This window comes from Salvelinus sp. IW2-2015, unplaced genomic scaffold (assembly GCF_002910315.2).
Source record: "Salvelinus sp. IW2-2015 unplaced genomic scaffold, ASM291031v2 Un_scaffold86, whole genome shotgun sequence".
Taxonomy (NCBI): Eukaryota; Metazoa; Chordata; class Actinopteri; order Salmoniformes; family Salmonidae; genus Salvelinus; species Salvelinus sp. IW2-2015.
In genome coordinates, this window is record NW_019942515.1 from 956501 (window position 1) to 974453 (window position 17953).

General features: G+C 42.5%; 1 protein-coding gene across 2 annotated transcripts in view; it reads right to left on the reverse strand.

The window, feature by feature from the left end:
• LOC112068148 (androgen-induced gene 1 protein) overlaps positions 1-17746 on the reverse strand; it is a 50683-nt gene extending 32937 nt beyond the window's left edge. Inside the window, exons 1-2 of one of the 2 annotated variants that reach the window (XR_002893524.2) lie at positions 17482-17746; positions 11052-11207 (exon numbers count right to left, since the gene is read on the reverse strand). Coding sequence is in view for 1 of the 2 variants with exons in the window: in XM_024135204.2 (XP_023990972.1) it covers positions 11052-11207; positions 17482-17622 (297 nt within the window). In the remaining variant the exon portion in view is untranslated. The remainder of the gene's footprint in view (positions 1-11051; positions 11208-17481) is intronic. The other variant, XM_024135204.2, reaches the window with a different exon arrangement.
• Between the last annotated feature and the right edge of the window lie 207 nt (positions 17747-17953).

Here is a 17953-nt window from a genome sequence, read left to right on the forward strand (position 1 = left end):
TGTTTGCTGCATTGAAGGTCCCCAAGAACACAGTGGCCTCCATCATTCTTAAATAGAATAAGTTTGGAACCACCAAGACTCTTCCTAGAGCTGGCCGCCCGGCCAAACTGAGTAATCGGGGAGAAGGGCCTTGGTCAGGGAGGTGACCAAGAGCCCGATGGTGAATCTGACAGAGTTCCAGAGTTCCTCTGTGGAGATGAACCTTCCAGAAGGACAACCATCTCTGCAGCACTCCACCAATCAGGCCAGATGGAAGCCACTCCTCGGTAAAAGGCACATGACAGCCCACTTGGAGTTTGCCAAAAGGCACCTAAAGACTCTCAGACCATGAGAAACAAGATTCTCCGGTCTGATGAAACCAAGGTTGAACTCTTTGGCCTGAATGCCAAGTGTCACGTCTGGAAGAAACCTGGCACCATCCCTACGGTGAAGCATGGTGGTGGTAGCGTCATGCTGCGGGGATGTTTTCCAGCGGCAGGGACTGGGAGACTAGTCAGGATTGAGGGAAAGATGAATGGAGCAAAGTACAGAGAGATCCTTGATGAAAACCTGCTCCAGAGCACTCAGGTCCTCAGACTGAGGCTAAGGTTCACCTTCCAAAATTACAGCAACCCCTTGCACACAGCCAAGGCAACGCAGGAGTTGCTTTGGGACAAGTCTCTTAATGTTCTTGAGTGGCCCAGCCAGAGCACGGACTTGAACCCGGTCGAACATCTCTGGAGAGACCTGAAAATGGCTGTGCAGCAATGCTACCCATCCAACCTGACAGAGCTTGAGAGGATCTGCAGAGAAGAATGGGAGAAACTCCCCAAATACAGGTGTGCCAAGCATCATACCGTAGAAGACTCGATGTTGTAATCGCTGCCAAAGGTGTTTCAACAAAGTACTGAGTAAAGGGTCTGAATACTTATGTAAAATGTGATATTTCTGAGGGGGGGGGTTATACATTTTGCTAAAATTTCAAAAACCAGTTTTAGCTTTTCCATTGTGTGTAGATTGGTGAGGGAAAACATCAATTTAATCCATTTTAGAATAAGGCTGTAATGTAACAAAATGCAGAAAAAGTCAAGGGGTCTGAATACTTTCCGAATGCACTGTGCATGTTTATATAGATTGGTGTCTATTAATTGAGTAGCATTAAGATAACTGGACAGTTGTTCAATCAGATTTCAACGAAAAAACATATTTCAACCAAAATAAGATTTATTTTTCATGACGTCAAAAAGACATCATGAAAAAGGTGTCGTCATCTGGTTATAGATGTCCCGACCAGATTTCAACCAGAAAAATACGTCTTTATCAGGTCGTATGCCCACTGGGATGTATATCACAGAGAGCTGGAGAAGCTATGGGCCCAGGGGGTCAAATAACCATGAATGTTTACATGCTGCCCATGTTATCCCAAGATAATATAGGTCAAGCTATCCACAAAAGAGATATGCATAATAGCTATGGGTATAATAAAAATACAAATCTAAGTACATTATATTTTCAGTCAAATACAGTATGTTCATAATTTGACAGGCAATGTAATGGTCTATTGGGGTTTTCCAGACCATTTTCCGCCCTCGTTTTATGCCCTCTGGACACGCCATTCACCTCAGGTCATCATATACCCAGGAAATCTACTGGTTCTGTGACCTGGCTCTTCTCTTGTCTCTCCCTGAGGTTTCCTGCTTGGCCTGGCCTGGGTTGAGCTTGACCCTGCTGCCCCCACAGTCTGCCCCTCTAAGGACCAGTCCTGGAGCACAAAGATGTCAGCCTCTGACCTGAGCACTAGCTATCTCCTTCATCCAGGTTGCCTGGCACTCCGACTAACACCGAGGCGAGCTAGCAATAAAGCCTGCCATGCCGGGTGAGGCGAAGCGAAGCGACAGTTCTGGGGCTAATGTTTTAATATCAGCATACCATAATTAATCCCTAAGAGGTGACTTCTTCGCCGCTCCTTGTCTCTTATCCCGACGCTTCTCCACCAGCCCTGTATGCCTCCTGTAAGAAGGACAGCAGTAAGCTTGTGAGGAGATCAAATGCACAGCAAAAACAAGCATGTTACTGTCGAGTGTACAGGCTTTGAAAAGGGGTGTTTGAAGTTCCAGCTCTGTGGAGTGGCTTCCTCGATGAAAGAATTCCAGTTCTGCCTGTAATCCTTCTGATCCAGACAGTTGTAACTGCTCCCGACCCTACCAAACTACCCAACCTATTTATATTAATCGACCTCGATTAGGGATTTGACAGAATCCTGTTTTGCTTCGTACTCACATTATTTAGCTGGATCTACGATTTCCCGTAAGTCTCTTGCCACTGTGGCCAAATAAACAGGCTGCACTACAAGGCCACAGCAAGAAGGCAGGCCTGCTGAATGGAGAGCATTGACTCTGAGGGAGCAGCTTATTTCAGACCCTCGAAAGTGAGAAACAGCATTTCTTATTTCCTCTCCGAGGTGCAGAGTGTGAGTAAATGGATTCAGTCTGAGACAGGTAGTTTATTTAGACATTTCACATTTCCACACCCTCAGCCTTTTTAGCTGCATAGGCTCCATGTCGTCAGGCCCGCAGGGAAACCACACCTGGTCCCGCAAGGGGCCTCCAGGCCTGTCCAGGAGCCAAACCATCCACAGCCCAGCCGAGGGGGATGGAATTACCTGGTCTGCCATCTGCGCCTCAGATGGATGCATGTGAAATGTCCCCGCTATTGTGCCCTGATGGCACACTCTCCTCTTTCATCATCATGTGGAGAGGTGGGAAGAATGGAAGGGTGCGCTCGACCCTGCCAGGGATACATTCACACCTGACCAATGCAGGGAGAATACACACATATACACACACACACAAACCAGAGCAGCACGCAGCCTACAGATACACACATATTACCATTATCCAGCATCAACGCTAATGGGGGCTCATTTCCCGGCATTAGCTGCGGTGCACATGACATCCATTGTGTGGTGTGTAAACTGAACTGTGTGGCCAACTCTCAGACAGGGGTTGGTGCCAAGTGGCTCATCATATAGCAGCCTCCACTGCTCTGTGACGGTGACGATAAAAGGGTTCTTCAGCTGTCCCCATAGATGAACCCTATGAAGAACCCTTTTTGGTTCTAGGTATAACCCTTTTGGTTCCAGGTAGAAACCTTTACACAGAGGGTATGTGTTTTTTCTAAGAGAGTAGCAACTGGTCCCTAGTTTCTAGGAGGATATCTAAGGAGCAGCGCGTCGTCTCGCTCTCTCCGCTCTGCTGCTCTGATGACTCATGTCTTACAGCCTACCTACGCAGAAGAACACAGGTCACAGCACACATCACATGATCTCTGGTAAGCAGGGCCTGTGATGTATATAACACGCATGTCCCTATTTCAGTATACAATGCCTTTGGAAAGTATTCAGACCCCTTGACTTTTTCCACATTTTGTCACGTTACAGCCTTATTCTAAAATGGATTCAATTAAAAGTGGTCCTCATCAATCTACACACAATATCCCATATTACAAAGTGAAAACAGGTTTAGACATTTTTGCAAATGTATTAAAATAAAAACAGAAATACCTTATTGACATTAGTATTCAGACCCTTTGCTATGAGACTCGAAATTGAGCTCAGGTACAACCTGTTTCCATTCATCATCCTTGAGATGTTTCAACAACTTGCATGGAGTCCACCTGTGGTAAATTCAATTGATTGGACATGATTTGGAGAGGCACAAATCTGTCTATATAAGGTCCCACAGTTGACAGTGCATGTCAGAGCAAACACCAAGCCATGAGGTCGAAGGAATTGTCTGTAGAGCTTCAAGACAGCATTGTGTCGAGGCACAGATCTGGGGAAGGGTACCAAAAAATGTTTGCTGCATTGTAGGTCCCCAAAAACACAGTGGCCTCCATCATTCTTAAATGGAAGAAGTTTGGAACCACCAAGACTCTTCCTAGAGCTGGCCGTCTGGCCAAACTGAGCAATCAGGGGAGGAGAGCCTTTGTCAGGGAGGTGACCAAGAGCCCGTTGGTAAATCTGACAGAGCTCTAGAGTTCTTCTGTGGAGATGGGTGAACCTTCCAGAAGGACAACCATCTCTGCAGCACTCCACCAATCAGGCCTTTATTGTAGTGTGGCCAGACAGAAGCCACTCCTCAGTTAAAGGCACATGACTACCCGCTTGGAGTTTACCAAAAGGCACCTAAAGACTCTCAGACCATGAGAAACAAGATTCTCTGGTATGATAAAATCAAAGATGAACGGCAAAGATGAACGGAGCAAAGTACAGAGAGATCCTTACATTTCCTTACAGATCCTTGATGAAAAGCTGCTCCAGAGCACTCAGGTCCTCAGACTGAGGTGAAGGCTCACCTTCCAACAGGACAACAACCCTAAGCACACAGCCAAGGCAACGCAGGAGTGGCTTTGGAACAAGTCTCTTAATGTCCTTGAGTGGCCCAGCCAGAGCCCGGACTTGAACCCTATCGAACATCTCTGGAGAGATCTGAAAATAGCTGTGCAGCAACGCTCCCCATCCAACCTGACCTGTAGAGAAGAATGGAAGAAATTCCTCAAGTACAGGTGTGCCAAGCTTGTGGCGTCATACCCAAGAGGACTCAAGGCTTCAACAAAGTACTGAGTAAAGGGTCTGAATACTTATGTACATTTTATGTAAAAAAAAAAATTACATTTATATTTCAACAAAAATGTCTAAAAACCTGTTTTTTTGCTTTGTCGTTATGGGGTAGTGTGTGTAGATTGATGAGGGGGGAAAACGATTTAATCCATTTTAGAATAAGGCTGTAACGTAACAAAATGTGGAAACAGTCAAGAGGTCTGAATACTTTCCGAAGGCACTGTAGGTCATGATAAAAATAGATATCATGATGATGACACGACATGCAATGTTCTTCCTTATTACACAGTTACTAAGCCAAAGTTAGTACAAATGAAATTATTTCCCTCTCTTTTGGCTTGAGGCCTGGAAGAAAAACGGTATACTAGCAACCAGTACCTTTCCACTATAATTCAAATATTTACCCAGTACTTTATAAATGCACATCCCTGTATGAACCCCTCAGCACCTGCTGCCTGGGCACCCTGGCACCTCACCAACACCACCTCACTATATAAAACTAAAACATCACCTCTCCCTGCTAACAGGAAAAGAGGCAGCAGCAAAGACCCAATTTAAATATTTTCCGAGTAATTATCAGATGGCCATCACGGACACAAGGGCATATAAAAGTAAGACAAACATGCAGTGTTTCCTTTTTCTCCCAGGGCTCAGCCCTCTGGTCCTGCTACTCGCTGCCCGTTACCTCCAAGGCCACGGCATGACACCCGGCCAGATAGATGACTTGGCATTTGCAAAGCAAATGGGCCGTGCTGCATCCAAGACAATGTGTGTCGGTGTCCCTACTAGGCTTATGCAAAGGCCCTCCCAGAGGACAGTGCAGTCCAGGATAGGCCACAGGCAGCGGTATGCAGCAGGGAAAGAATGCCGACAGTGTCCACTAACTCAGACGGAAGGCTAGCTAGGGGACTTTTCCTTTCCATCAGCCTTGCTGTTTCACCTGCGAGGTGTGAGACAACCCTAGATTTGGCTGACCTACATATAGACTAAAGACTAGCATTTGTCTGGCGAGGTAGGAGGAAAACAGACACTTGTTTATTAGGTCTGGAGTTGTTGAGTTTCTGTTCTATTTCTCATATACAGGTAACTGCCAAAATAATGGAAACACTTGAGTAAATGAGGGATACAAATTATATTGAAATCAGGTGCTTCAACACAGGTGTGGTTCCTGAGTTAATTAAGCAATTAACATCCCATCATGCTTAGGATCATGTATAAAAATGCTGGGCAAGCCATTATTTTGGCTACCATACTATTCCCCCATAGGATGACAATTCCCCCATCCACAGGGCACGAATGGTCAATGAATGGTTTGATGAGCATGAAAACGATGTAAACCATGGGCCATGGCCGTTGCAGTCACCAGATCTCAACCCAATTGAATACTTATGTGAGATCTTGGAGCGGTGCTCCAAATGATGGAATTTCTCGTGGAAGAATGGGGGTGCCGCACTAGGCTGCGGTGCGTTCTGTGTACTGCATGCGTTCAATATTTTCAACTCGTGCATTGTTTTACCGTGCAGTAGTACAAACAGAAGTACTGTACAGTCACAGACTCGAACTAGCTAGCTTTTAGCTAGTTGAAAAGCGAAGCATATGTGTCAATTACGGAAAATGCGAGATATGGAATAGCCCATCTGCAACCACCCAACTATATGTACACCCGACCCTAATCCGCAGATATAGAAAATGCGCTATAGGCTACAGTCAGACGGCAGAATGATTTTTTGACAGGGGGTGCAGGATGTTTTTGATTTACAGTGCATTTGGAAAGTATTCAGATCACTTGACTTTTTCTACATTTTGTTGTTACAGCCTTATTCTTTTTTCCTCCTTTTTTTCACTGCACAGCTATTTTCAGGTCTCTCCAGAGATGTTCATGTCCGGGCTCTGGCTGGGCCACTCAAGGACATTCAGAGACTTGTCCCAAAGCCCCTCCTGCGTTGTCTTGGCTGTGTGCTTAGGGTTGTTGTCCTGTTGGAAGGTGAACCTTTGCCCCAGTATGAGGTCCTGAGCCCATGGAGCAGCTTTTCATCAAAGATCTCGCTGTACTTTGATCCGTTCATCTTTCCCTAGATCCGGACTAGTCTCCCAGTCCCTGATGCTTGGCATTCAGGACAAATAGTTCAATCTTGGTTTCATCACACCAGAGAATCTTGTTTCTCATGGTCTGAGAGTCTTTTAAGTGCCTTTTGGCAAACTCAAAGCGGGCTGTCATGTGCCTTTCACTGAGGAGTGGCCACTCTACCATAAAGGCCTGATTGGTGGAATGCTGCAGAGATGGTTGTCCTTCTTTAATGTTCTCCCACCTCCACCAAGGAACTCTGGAGCTCTGTCAGAGTGACCATCGGGTCCTTGGTCACCTCCCTGACCAAGGCCCTTCTCCCCGATTGCTCAGTTTGGCTGGGCGGCCAGCTCTAGGAAGAGTCTTCAAACTTCTTCCATTTAAGAAGGGTGGAGACCACTGTATTCTTGGGGACCTTCAATGCTGCAGACATTTTTTGGTAACCTGGCCCAGATCTGTGCCTCAACACAATCCTGTCTCGGAGCTCTACGGATAATTCCTTCGACCTCATGGCTTGGTTTTTGCTGTGACATGCACTGTCAACAGTGGGACCTTTATATAGACAGGTGTGTGCCTTTCCAAATTATGTCCAATCAATTGAAATTACCACAAGTGGACTCCAATCAAGTTGTAGAAACATCTCAAGGATGATCAATGTAAACAGGATGCACCTGAGCTCAATTTCGAGTCTCATAGCAAAGGGTCTGAATACTTATGTAAATATGGTATTTCAGTTTTTTATTTTTAATACATTTGCAAACATTTCTAAAAATCTATTTTTGCTTAGTCATTGTGAGGTATTGTGTGTAGATTGATGAGGGAAAATAATAATGTAATCTATTTTTTACAAGGCTGTAACATAACAAGATATGGAAAAAGGGAAGGGGTCTGAATACTTTCCGAATGCACTGTAGATAGCATATGTTTCTGCTTATAATTTCCGCCATTTTAGTATGGCTATTTGTTAGTCAACTTATCTATACTGTAATTAGATACATGCCGCTTCTCTTCTGTCACATGTTGTCCTAGAAACAATATAAACCTTTGCTCACCACAATGTCATAAATCGATAGAATGAATGCTTCAATCAAGTTCTCTGTCAACTCTTCTTCTTTCGCCCAGAAAATGCAACAACTCTAAAAAAACCTGGAAAGATTTTTTGTGCAAAATATCCAAATGACATGTTTGACCAGTTGTCTATGGTGCATGTACTATGTAGGTACCTGAGCTGAGCCATACAAGAGACTAGGCATCTATTGTACCACCCCACTACCAGATTAGAGGGGGCAATGTCGCCTGTTTTTTGTCTCCCCACGTTGGTTTTGAAATCACCATCACCCACTAATTAAGTATTCATTTTTGCAGATTAAGTGTTTGAGCTAGTAATGTACAGGGGAGTAGTGCTGCCCTCACTTTTTTTCAGTTTGAGAATACACGGAGCTGATAAAACTATTTCTGGAAAATTAATTATAAATGATATTTAATTACCACTAAAACTCCATGAAAAACGATAGAATGACAAACCAAATAAATATGTATAGCAGCCTAGAGGTGAATGGTGGTTTCTCCCCTGTCTTCTCTCTGGCGGTGGTGAGAATGAGGAAAAACTATAGGCTATGTGTGTGTGCACTGCGGAAGCCCGTCGGCTTGGCCAATCAGAACGTTGAAAAAAAATACAAATTCACTGTGTGTCTGCCTTGATGTTCACAAAAACGGACCCCTCTTGCGCAGTGGAACCCAGAACAATATGCGACCACTTGGTACAGTGGTACCATTCTGCCGAGGACACCCAAACCTGTCTGGAAGTTGCTGTAGCCCTGCTGTGGATCTTTAACCTATATTGACTATTGGTTGAGATGCAGGGCCTGTTCTAGCTTAGTATGTCAGTGGGAATGTGAATTGTAAATTGGGCCAAGTTGGAGGTAACAATGCATTAAGCTTCTAGTTTATTGAGATGCATGAATATGCCACACCAAAATATTGATTTTATGGCTGTTTCATAATGAATTTCCTGTAATTCTATGTAGTAATGGTTCATGTTCACTACTTGGTCAATTGATTTGATAGCATGTTTAATCTATGCAAATAAATTCTATGAAGTGATAGTTCACCTCTGTTTTATTCTGTAATAGGGTATATTGTAACCATGGGTTTAAGCTAATCAAATCAAAGTTTATTTATGATGCAGTGTGTAAGCTACACAATACAATGAAAATGCCTACACGCAATAAAGCTCTCCTCGCAAACAGTGTAATGATATTAAGCTATATGTATTTGTATTTACATTAGGCTATAGCCTACAAATAGCTATACCACATAGTCACAGGTCTATTAGGCAATAGGCCTACTGCAAATTATTGTTGTTCCTGAACTGGCCAAATGGCAGCGCTATCCTTCAGCACCACAAGTTGGTTCAACTTCTTTAACATCATTACGCAATCCTGGCGCTGTCCTTTCAGCACCACGAAGGGCGCTCCAATCGTTTAAAATAACACTCATCAAGATCTGTTGCCTACGCCTAATAGTCCTCATCACTTATTATTATTATTATTATCATCATTACAGAAGATCATCACTTCTCACAATGGTGCTCGTTTAGTAAAGTTAGATCAAAGCTGAATCAATGTCTCGCAAGATCACATAACGATGAATTAGAATTTAATATAACAGAACCAGATATAATACCATAGCATAGGCCTTTAACGTTTACTGTTCCACCAAGAACACCTCTTCATTTCTAATGAGATTTCAGGATGGTTAGCTGAAGCTGAATAGTCAGACAAAAAAATATAATGTGCCAAAACTGTGCCACTAGACAGGACATATGGTTTGATTGAAACAAAATACAAGAAAGGCTAATAGTTTGTTAATACCGTCTGCTCTAATTCGCTCATGAAACAGTCATTCAAGAAGATCTAAATGCATATTCCCATGAAACGAATTGAGATCAATCAAATTATTAACATGGAGATGCAGTTTGGAAGTTTCACTTGTAAAACGTGAAGAATTCTATTTTACGATGGACAGGGATGATGGCCTATTTAGAAATTAGGTAGCCTATGCCTAAGTTGGTGTTTGAGGGTATTACAAATAGAACATTTTCTTGAGACAATATGTGTGGGCACATGCAGACGTTGCTATCGAAGGAGCATATGCATTTTCTATAATGATAGGCTATTAAATTGGCTACATCTGCCTGTACAAACTTTGAGGAAATTATGACAAATTTTAAAAAGCTCTTCCTCACCTAAAAAAATAGCACTACACCACTGGTAATATATCAATAATTATCGTTTCCAAATTAGCTATGACATAGTCAGGCACAACTTTGTATTTCACCCCCATCTCAATGGTTTTGACCGTTTAGAAGTATTTACGGAGATGCTCTCTTCTTTCATTATGGCCATACAGTGCACCTCGCAAAAGTGATTGCTCGTTATGAAATGATTCACTTTACCGTATATATCTAAAAATGAACATATACAACAATTGTTTAAAGCAAAACTACCAAAACTATTGCTGAACCTGAACAATCAAAATAACAGCTATTGTAAGCCCTGTTCAGCAGGTAGGCTATAGCCAGATGAGTTGTCTCTGGTAGTTTACTTTAATTCTGGTAAAACACCATTTTCAATGGCTCATAGATAACAATAACCTAGCAAATGACTTAGGTTGTCACTCAACTAATAAAGCGTAATACCACACAAACCATTTTAGCATTTGAATGCTGAAGGTGCTGCACAGATGGGCAAGATCAGGAACAGGCCGCCTACCTCGCATTGGTCAGCGCACAGTGCGTAGTTTGACTAGGCTACTGATATTGTCTGGTGTTGTTAGGCACGCAGAATGACGTGTAGATCAATGAATGTCAACACAGTTACATGCATTTCCACACTGAAACAGAAGAAGCATCATTTGTCACAAAAGATGAGGTATTTTTTTGAAAGAATGTAATATGAAGCAAAAAAAAACTGAACTGGTGATTAGTAAGGTTTGAATTGGTGACGTGCATCTTAAACAATTGAATCGGGTGAATCGTTACGTCGCTAATTCGGGTGCATCTGTTTGTTTGTTCAAATATCTTAATTTTACCCATGAATAATGCTTGAAAAGGCAATGAGAATGGAAGCATCTGTTTTGTTGTGGATCTGTGGTTTCAAGCATCTAGACAGTCAGAGTAAGAAACGCAGTTATTTACAATGTAGAACATTCAGTGTCTTTTGCTCATTTCTCCTTGAATTAACTTTCAGATTTTGTGCTATATCCTAGTCCCAGATCTGTTTGTGCTATACACCAATGGTCGTTGAGTTGGCGATATACCACAAACAGATCTGAGAGCAGACTCCAATGCCCTAGGCCTCGCGTTGTGTTGTGACTACTACTTACCACTCCAACAGGGAAGGCCAGCACGGCCATCATCCAGTCCCTCAGGCCAATGAGCTTCCTAAGCTGCCTCTCCTGCTCCTGGCTCTCACTGCCCTTGGTCAGCAGGCTGGAAAGGTCTGTCAGCACACACACGCCAAAGAACACTGCCTGGATAACCTAGAACAGGGGAGGAGAAGACACATGTAGATCACATCATGTGTACTTCAAGACAGATCAGCCACACACAAGAGTACATAATAGTTAGTGCATTTTTTAAAGTATAGCTGCTCCAGGAGTTGTCACAGAAAAGCATTCACCGGTACTTTAGTATACTTTTTAGCCAGTAATTCTGAAAGTAGCGCCCACGAGCCAAAAGTAGTTCTCAAATTATAGATATGTGCACCACGCCATTGCTCTCCCTTTCGCTCTACTGTGTGTGCATCTTGCTAGCTGTACCTCAAATGGCTATAAATAATTGCTAAAGGCTGGCCCACGTGGGGGGAAACAGCTGCTTTCAAACTAAGGATTTTGTGGCTAATTGTCACGTAAGTATGAATGAGTCGGGAGACAGACGCAGGAATGCGTAATCGTTTTTTTTATTAAACCCAAATTACGGCGTGCCGTGTAAAGGCACGGGGACGAAGAGCAAACAAAATAACAAAACACAGGGTAGAAACCGAAAACAAAAGAGCGAGGAGTACCTCGAATAAATAACACTAGCGCACAATGATTAACACACAGGACGAGACCGTAATCTGCGCAATCCACAAAGGCATGAAAGCCAAAACACACAGCATAGGTACTCACACACAACAACGGACATTGTAACAATAATGGACAGCCCAATGGAAACCAAAGGCCACACTTATACAGGTACTAATCAGTGGGAATAGGGGGCAGGTGTGCATAATGAAAGTTCCGGAGGGATCTGCACCAGCAGCGCACGACACCGGCCTCGAGGACGGTCGGACGGACCGGTTGTGGCAGCGTCAGACGGGCCAGTTGTGGCAGCGCCGGACGGACCAGTCGCAGCGTCGTCGGAGGGGCCATTCCTGCTGTCTCCCTTTAAGGTCCATTATTCTGTCACGTTGGCATGAAGGATCGGGAGACAGAAGCAGGAATGCGTAATAAGGTTTTTTATTACACCCAAAATTACGGCGTGCCGTGTAAAGGCACGGGGACGAAGACCAAACAAACACGTACACAAAACACAGGGTTGAAACCCAAACAAAAGAGCGAGGAGTACCTCGAATAAATAACACAAACGCACAATGATTAACACACGGGACGAGACCCGTAATCATCTGCGCAATCCACAATGGCACGAAAGCCAAAACACACAGCACAGGTACTCACACGACCAACGGACATAATAACAATAATCAACAGCACCATGGTGAACAAAAGGCCTATATATACAAATACAATCAGTGGGAATAGGGGCCAGGTGTGCGCAATTAAAGTTCCGGAGGGATCCGTGACACTAATTGAGGTAAAACGGTCATTCTGCTCATAAATTATGCATGTATGAAATACACATTGACACATCTCGTCCAAAGCGGAAGGTTTAAAAAATACTTACAAGTCGCCAAAGTACCAAAGCATGTCTTTAAAGCTGCAATATGTAACTTTTTGGGCGACCTGACCAAATTCACATAGAAATGTGAGTTATAGATTTGTCATTCTCATTGAAAACAAGTCTAAGAAGAGGTAGATCTGTTCACTGTGCTCTATTTCTATGCTTCCCGTTCTTAGGTTTTGTTTTTGAGTCTTTTACTTTCGGTTTTGTACACCAGCTTCAAACAGCTGAAAGAAAATACTATATTTTTGGTGTAATGAAAATAAATTTCACAGCGGTTTAGATGGTACAATGATTCTCTACCCGATCCATTGCTTGTTTTGTCAGTTAGGCAAACTATTTGAATTTTAGCAACCAGGAAATGGTTGATAATTTTGGGTCACAAAATCAGTAGTTCCTCATCTCTCAAGAGCACAGTAGCTTCAAATATTTATATCACATTATATTCATGAAAAACATAGTAATCCTTAAAAAGATATCTACAATACATTAATACAGTGAGCTCCAAAAGAGTTGGGAAAGTGATCATTTGTTTTGCCTCTGTACTCCAGCACTTCAAATATGAAATTATACAATGACTATCAGGTTAAAGTGCAGACTGTCAGCTTTAATTTGAGGGTATTTTCATCCATATCGGGTGAACTGTATATAAATTACAGCACTTTTTGCACATAGTCCCCACATTTTAGAGGAACAAAAGTATTGGGACAAATTAACTTATATGTGTATTAAAGTAGTAGAAAATTAAGTATTTGGTCACATATTCATAGCATGCAATGACTACATAAAGCTTGTGACTCTACAAACTTGTTGGATGCATTTGCTGTTTGTTTTAGTTGTGTTTCAGATTATGTTGTGCCCGATGGAAGTGAATGGTAAATAATGTATTGTATAATTTTGGAGTTACTTTTATTGTAAATAAGAAGAGAATATGTTTCTAAACACTTCTACATTCATGTGGATGCGCCAATGATTATAGATAATCGTGAATGAACCGTGAATAATGATGAGCGAGAAAGTTACAGACGCACAAATATCATACCCCAAGACATGTTAACCCCTCACCATTACAATAACAGGGCAGGTTAGCAGTTTTGGGAGGGGGTATGATATTTGTGCATCTGTAGTCATTGCGTGCTATGAATATGGGACCAAATACTTAACTTTTTACGACTTTAATACACATATAAGTTAATTTCCCCCAATTATTTTGGTCCCTTAAAATGGGGGACTATACATAAAAGGTGAATTTCCTAACAGTTCACCCGATATGGATGAAAATACCGTCAAAGGAAAGCTGACAGTCTGCACTTTAACCTCATAGTCATTGTATCATTTCATATCCAAAGTGCTGAAGTATAGAGCCAAAACAACAACAAATGTGTCACTGTCCCAATACTTTTGGAGCTCAATGTACAGAATGTATATCACAAAGGAGTTCAATTGAGGTGTTCTCTAAAATACGATGAATATTCATGTAAAGTATAGAGATAAATACAAAAATGGAGATAGATACATTCATAGTGGGTATTTTATATTTAAATAAGCATTATATAACAACTGAACAATTGCATAAACCCCATCCTGTCAATGTCTATCCCCTTAAGCTAGCATATGTGATTTTGTGTGAGTCTAAGAGCAGTCTGTGGCAGTGGTGGAGATTATTAATGCATTAAATTAAGAGCAAGAGAACATAACAGGGTGTCTTTATCTCCACAGCAAAAATCCAACAGACTGGAAAGTGTGACTTTAATTCTCATTAATTCACTGTTTAATTTAGGATTCCAGGAACCCACATCTTTTTGGTCAGAAAATTGCCTCGCAAAACTTGGTTTGAGGACAGGGTAGTGCCCAGCAACGGCATTAGTATGACACCTAGCTAACACGCAAGACAGGTATTTAATTTCTCAGGAGTTCTTAGTTGTCTTTATATCTTCTACTTCGTTTTTTGCCTCCGTAACAGCATGTTAGCCTGAGGCTATGCTAAAAACGAATGCCTTCCAGGTCTCTTTCACTAAGATCAAATGCAACGGGTTTGGAAAACAGAGCTCTCACAGGGAATGAATGCCAATTGCTAAGCATAAAACCCTTTACTAGCTCTACAGGCTCTTTTCCCTGCCCTGTATCGCAGGCACTTAGGAGCAACCACAGTCATTCCTGGACTGGAGCTCAAGTCATAAAGTGTTGCTCCACACAACTCAAATGTATACAGCTGGGCCAGAGGGAATCTGGGAAGGAGAAATGGAAGCTGCATGAACAAGAGTGAGCCAGTTTATCTTTACAACAGCTATAGGAGTTATGACGCACGTACAATACAATAATTACAAGCCTGAACATATCCCGTGTATTAACTATATTACATTAGAGAAGAGCATTAAGGAAACATCAGTTAGCCATTTATAGAATAATGGGAATTAATGTAATGTATATAGGAACCTAATTACCTCCACAGTTAGCAGAGGCTGACAGGAGAGTACAGTAGTGCATCATTCCTTAGTTAACGTAGACATTAGGTACTGTCCTACACTCCCCCTATCCCTCTTTACACGTGCTGTGTAGCGTGCTGGCCAGAGGCAAAGAGGGAGAGCTGGACTGGATGCTCCAGAGACGGTGACAGACTTCATATGTACTAAAGAGCCAGACAGAATATCTCTCTGTCCACACCTGCCCCACTCTAAGCATCACCTGACACTCTGACTCTGTGGGGCAAGGCAGGGGGGTTCTGCACTGTCACCGCAGTTATCGGATGCTACTTATGTGCGTGATACTACTTATGTGTGTGCATGTGACACATAACATAGAGTAGATGATACTTGCTCTATACGGTTACTTACTTGGCTTAAAACTGATAAGTTTAACTAACAACTTGGAAGTGAGAGAACAATTTAAACCAAAGGTATGACCCAAACAGACGTTCAGTTTCACAATCTGTCTGCTAGGCGCCTCACTTTTTATCCGAAGAAGGCACTATGTTAAACCACAGCGAGACTTTTCAGATCATTTGATTCCTCCAAACACAGGGGTTAGAGGTTTCGTTCTGTCTATTGATTGATGTGGACAAAGGCCAGCTGTCACTGGTAGTATAACCCCACGTGACAGCCCTGTGTTCTCCTCCTAATGTATCCCCCTGATGGAAACCCAAATCTGAACCAAACACTCAATAATGGATGACTGAGTCCCAATGAAAACCTATCTACAGGTTAAAATCACAGCAAGGTAAGTGAAGTGTTACAGAATGAGTGATGACAGATCCATGGATGACAGGCCTACAGCTTGTCTCTAGAGTTTCCCATTCCCCCTTGGAAAGGTCTGGTTCGTTGCACAACAGCCTGCGAGCGAGTGGCATGTCTTATTGTGGATAGAGATTGTGCTGTGATAACATGTTTTTGTTGTCTGTTCCAATAACTTCTCCATATAGCAACCACTCTAACTGGTAAGATGACTCAATCATGATGAACATTTAGAATAAGAAATGCTTAAAGCAATTGTAATCCTTACCAATAACCAAACCAGTTATTCAAAAGGCCTGTACATACTGTAGCTGTTTCATGTCAAACTGAATATATTTCCACCTCTGAGTCACTTCATGTTAGCTTATTTTCATCATGGCAATTTTGTATGAGCTAAAACAGAGCATATACCTTTGTCTAAGTATTCCTGAGAAGAAGAAAAAAACATATTGATGCCAGAATGAGATGATCCATTATAATGGGAAGAGACATTGTACAATTGAATTACAGTAAATAGGAAGCAAAATAGAGGAGCCAATTGAAGGACTATTCCTGGAATTTGCATATTGACTTCATATTGTCATTTTTCTTATTACTGCAGGATCATGATTAAAGATGGAATATTGAACGCACGACAGTCTCTCTCACACACACACACACACTCACACACACACACACACACACACTCTCTCTTTTGCTTTCACACACACACTCTCTCTCTCACAAACACATACTCTCTCACACACGCACACACACACTTTGTTGTGTCAGGATTTATGATAGGCAAAATAAATAGCTATTGTAATGCACAATAACAAAACATTTTATTGCTGTTATTGTATTTAACGCTATTGCCATAACAATAGTAGTAAAATAGTTCAGCAGTGGGCTTCTAATGTGGAAAACATGAGTCATTGGTAAAAAAAATTGACTGGCCCAATAAAAGTGTGTGCTTTGTGTGTGTGTGTGGTGTGGTGTGTGTGTGTGTGTGTGTGTGTGTGTGTGTGTGTGTGTGTGTGTGGTGTTGTGTGTGTGTGTGTGTGTGTGTCTGCAGTAGTAGTAAAGCTGAAAATGACAATTAATTTCAGAAAACAAAAGTACAACTGCTCCTAGAAAAAAAGACAAGCAAAACAGAATGAGCGATAAGGAAAACATCCTGGGTGTTTCCATACAATATGCTTTACTACCCAAACCACATTCTGTTAAAATGACGGCTGTGTGATAATATAACAGGGGAATCATTTGAGCTCGGGACCTTGTTATCTTAATAACATCATCTCGGTTACCCACGGGGCACGGCTGGCTGCTTAATTGTGATTCATGATATGATTACAATGTTGCAACAGAAGGCAAACCGCTTGCGCGCATCAGCAGCAGCGGAGAAGAGAGGGGCACTTTTTAGTGGGTGTGAGCTTTTTCGGTCTAACACGTGCCCAAAAATGTGAGGAATCCGTATTAACGCTGGAAAAAACAAAACATATTGTAGCGGACATCATAATAAGACATATTAGGCCCGTTTCGCAACCGAGGGTGGGCGGTATCAACAACTGGAGGTAGGTCACTGACCGTCTGTAGCATACCATACTATGACGTGCTACCATTTCTGACCAGGCGCCGTTCTAGAGAACAATATTACACTTACCAGGTCTATGAATGTTAAAAACTTCCAGCTACCGCCGTATGTTTGATGCGCGGGCATGTCAATTGCTTTATAATTGCAGAGGATGGAGAAATAGGACAGGAGGATGGCTACCCTTAGCACCTGAGATGGGATGAGCGCCATGTTTTTTTCCCCTGTTTCCTTGTCTCGTCTCCTGCTTTATCCTCCTGACAGAGCGACGCTGCTATGGGTCTCGCACAGAGCATGGGGGTCGTTGCCTCGGAGAAGGGATGCAGACAGAGAGGAGGGTGCGTACGATTTGTGCGCGCAGAGCGTGAGGGAAGGGAGGAGGGAGGAGGGGTGTTGTCATAGAAACAGAGAACTCAGCCTCTCATAGATGAGGAGAGGCCAGACCACCGCGTGATGCTCTGCATGCATAAAGAGGCTCCTTCAATGATGTCTTCATAGTCTAGTGAATGGTGTAGGCTAGCTAAAATGTGTACAATAATATTAT